Raw genomic sequence first — 3,668 nt, forward strand, 5'->3', positions numbered from 1 at the left:
CTCTGCTCCGGGGGTCTGAGCTTGCCGACCCACAATGCACAGGGCCCTCCAGGCGCCTGCACACTCCCGGCCCCCACGATGACCACCCACTCCCTCCCAGAGTCCACCTGGCCCCGGCTGCTCACAGCACTGGCTCCTCGGGGGCTGGCTGCCCAGTGTCCCTGGGGTCCCTCTGGACCTAGCAAAGCCTGGACCAGTCTCTGGGCCTCAGTTTCCGAGTCTGCAAACATAGCCTTCCCCTCCCTTTTAAGTCATCCACGAACATGGAGACACGGTGGGCTCTGGGGGCCCGGGGCCCCCACCCTCCTGCGCGGAGCCACCGTGAGCCGGGGAGACCTGGCTGTGGGGCCCAAGAAGTCACTTGGCCTCTTTTCTTCAGGACGCTTCTCGGCCGAATCAGGCTGCAGCGTCCAGACTGTCCACGCTCCCTAACTCTCCATAGAGCTTTGGGGACAGAACTGGGACACCGTGGGGCAGTGGACTCCGGGACTCGGGGTGCCCCTCACCTGGATGGCCTGCACCAGCCGGTTGCTGAGCTCCAGGGCAGCGGAGGCCGTGGACGAACCGAAGGAGGCAGCCCCCCGCTGCAGCCCCCGCATGAGACGCCCGTCCTTCCGGTACTGCTCGATGGGCAGCCACAGCAGGTCCCGGAAGCCTTGGACTGGGGGCAGGGGGGCTGTCAGAGACACTGGAGGCTGCCCTGCCCCACCCACCCTGCGGGAGGACCGCCTTGCCTCTCAGCGGCAGCTTCTCGGCCGCTGTGGGGCGACAGCAGTCCCAAGAGCGCCCAGGCCCGGACACTCACAGAGCTGGACGACCGAGTGCATGGGGCCCACGCCGCCCAGCAGTCCCGGCAGCTGGTTCTTGCGGATGTCCTGCAGCCACTCGTTGAGAGCATAGCCCAGCACCTTGTCCACACCCAGGAGCCTGGAGGGGGGTGAGGGAGGGAGCCACACTTGGGGCTGGGAGGACCGAGTGCCCCCGTGGGCACCCTCCTCGCCCTGGGGTCACATTCAGTCGGGTGCAGAGGGACGACCAGGCCCCTTTTACAGGGGAGAAACTGAGACCCTGCGCAAGACGATGGCTTGGCCGCGCCACACAACCCTCGGGAACAGAGCAAAGGGAAGACGGGCACGCTGGGGGGTGCTGGGGCTCACCCGTGCCGGCAGCAGAGCCGCTTAAGCTTGAGCTCGGAGCAGTTGAGCTGGGCCAGGCCGATGAGGAGGCCCGCGAAAGTGCCCTGGGGAAGGAGGGGTCTGGGTTTACAGGATGGCCCTGACGTGCTGCTGCCACGGGAGCCGCCAGACTCCGACTTGGCCACCGACGGTGCCTGCAGGCAAGACCTGGCCGCCGAGAGTAGCTCCCGTGGCCACCCCGCCTGACCCCCACTTACCACCTGGTCCATGGTGACGTGCTTGCCGTGGTAATCCAGCCAGATGGGCACCTCGGACGTGAAGCGGAACTCCCTGGGCGGGGAGCAGGGAGGGGTTCTCTGATCACTGACCTGGCCCCCAGCTTCTGGCCCAGGCCCCCAGCCTGCAGCCCTACCTGAAGTAGATGGGCTGCTGATCGGCCGAGGTGGCGCCGTGTCCACCTGTGGCCTCCTGCGAGCCAGTGCTCTCTGTGCCCTCGGGCCGACCTTCCTGGGGGCTGCCGGGCTGGACTCGCAGCGTCTCCGGGTGAGCTAGGGGAGGGGAAGGCCCCGGCCGGGGACGATGGGGACGATGGGGACGACGGAGACAACGGGGCTGGGGAGGGCTGGGAGCTTGGGCTGCGCGGGGAGACAGGAGGCCCCGACCCTCCCCTCCGTGACTCAGCCTCTCACCGTCACCGGGGGTCTCCCCTGGGACCATGGGGTTGATGCCAGCCGCCAGGCTGGTGAAGAAGTCCTTCAGAAAGAAGAGGGCGTCCTGCCGGGGAGAGTTCCGGGCGCAGATCAGACTCAGAGGCCCGAGACAGTGGGGTCCCCTGGGCGCTGCCCTCCCTGGCCCGCTTACCTGGTCCACATTGAGCCGCAGGGGCATCAGTGAGACGCGGAGACAGCACTCAGGCCCGCCCAGGTCGGTGGTGGGGGCCACATGCAGCGCCTTGATGGTGAGCTGGGGGCAGAGGGCAGGCTCTGGGTGCCCGCTGGCCTCGGGGCCCTGCTCCCTGCCCGCCCCCCGGCCGCCCCACCGCCCTGCATGCCGTCCCCTCTGCGAAGACCGCTCCAGCTCCGCCTCCTCCCAGGCTCACAGGCAACCTGTAGGTGCGTGCGTGTGACGATGTGTCCCGAGGGCCCCGTGCCCTGCCCGGGGTGGACGGCGGGGGCCGCACGCACCATGTTGGAGTGGGCACGCCGCGGCATCCGCTCGCTCGTGTGGAGGTACAGGAACTTGTTGATCTGGGAGGAGGCGAGCCGGTCCCGGACCTCGAGCTCCTGCACGATGAACACCTGGCGGGACAGCGGCCGCTCCTCCAGCTCCTGGCTGGGGGCCACAAGCCCCGGGGCTGGCTCCGCTGGGTACACCTCGTGCTGGAAGCTCACCTGGTGGTGGACGCAGGCCTGAGCCGGGTACTCGGGGCCCCAGGAGGGAGGGAAGGGCTGGCCCCAGCCCCCTTCTCGCCCGTCGACCCTTCCTGAACCCAGCTCAGCCCCACACCTGGCTGCCGCCTCCACGCCTCCACGGGCCGACCTGCTGAACTCCTGACCTCGTTCCCGGAATCCAGCTGCCCCTTCCTCAGGGTCTTGGCCTTGTCTAAGTGGTGCCCACCTGCCCTGTCACCTGCAGCGCCAGCCTCGGCTGCACCCTCGATCTCCAAGACCCCCAAAACATCTCCCAACCCCTGCACATGTCCCGCATCCCCACGGCGGCCACCAACTCTCACTCTGGTTGGCCACACCCCGTCCTCTCCCACCCGCCTCCACACACCACAGGGCCATTCCTCGGCCTCGCAGGGACCCACCCGGACCTGGCTCTCCTTCGGGCCTGGGCCCCCGCCTCATCTGCGTGGGCAACCTTCCTCTGTCCATGCAGCCACCGGCCCCATCAGCCCCCAGCTGCTGCGCTGAAGCTCTTCTCGCCTGGACTGTCCCAGCATAGCCGTCGCTCCCAACAGCCTGGTGTGCTCCTGTCATTTGCCTCAGCATCCCCTCAGGAAGCCCAGCCCCGGCCTGGGTCTCTCCTCTCCCTGCGCAATTTCTCAGGCCCGATCCCCTGCGCCTCTCTCTGTGTCCATGCCTGTCCAGTTCTCAGCCAGACCCTGATTCCCACCAGTCAGTCTCTCCTGAACCTGCCCAGGCTCACCCTGCTTGGCCCCCTGTGGCAGCATCTCCTCAAACCCACCAGGAGGGCTCCATCGCCGGCCACGCCTGCCTCTCACTGCTCCTGGAAACATCAGGATGCTTCCAGCAGCAGCTTTCGTTTTCTTTTTTTTTTTTTTGAGTTGGAGCCTCACTCCACTGCCCAGACTGGAGTGCAGTGGCATGCTCACGTCCACTGCAGCCTTGACCTGCTGGGCTCAGGCAATCCTTGCCCTCAGCCTTCCAAGTAGCTGGAAGTACAGGCACGTGCCACCACACCTGACTTATTTTTTTTTTTTTGAGTTGGAGTCTCACTCCGTTGCCCAGACTGGAGTGCGGGGGCCGTTCCCAGCCACCGCAGCCTCGCCCTGCTGGGCTCCCGTGA

General features: G+C 67.1%; 1 protein-coding gene across 1 annotated transcript in view; it reads right to left on the minus strand.

Moving 5' to 3' along the window:
• Positions 1-3,668, minus strand: part of ATG2A (autophagy related 2A) — a 26,632-nt gene that overhangs the window by 3,445 nt on the left and 19,519 nt on the right. The window contains exons 30-37 of the mRNA XM_021708392.1: positions 2,321-2,527; positions 1,998-2,099; positions 1,826-1,910; positions 1,549-1,684; positions 1,394-1,466; positions 1,158-1,240; positions 806-927; positions 507-661 (exon numbers count right to left, since the gene is read on the minus strand). Coding sequence (XP_021564067.1) covers positions 507-661; positions 806-927; positions 1,158-1,240; positions 1,394-1,466; positions 1,549-1,684; positions 1,826-1,910; positions 1,998-2,099; positions 2,321-2,527 — 963 coding nt within the window. The remainder of the gene's footprint in view (positions 1-506; positions 662-805; positions 928-1,157; positions 1,241-1,393; positions 1,467-1,548; positions 1,685-1,825; positions 1,911-1,997; positions 2,100-2,320; positions 2,528-3,668) is intronic.

The sequence above is a fragment of the Carlito syrichta genome, unplaced genomic scaffold (assembly GCF_000164805.1).
Source record: "Carlito syrichta isolate Samal-C Ts95f unplaced genomic scaffold, Tarsius_syrichta-2.0.1 Scaffold136096, whole genome shotgun sequence".
In the NCBI taxonomy this organism is placed as follows: Eukaryota; Metazoa; Chordata; class Mammalia; order Primates; family Tarsiidae; genus Carlito; species Carlito syrichta.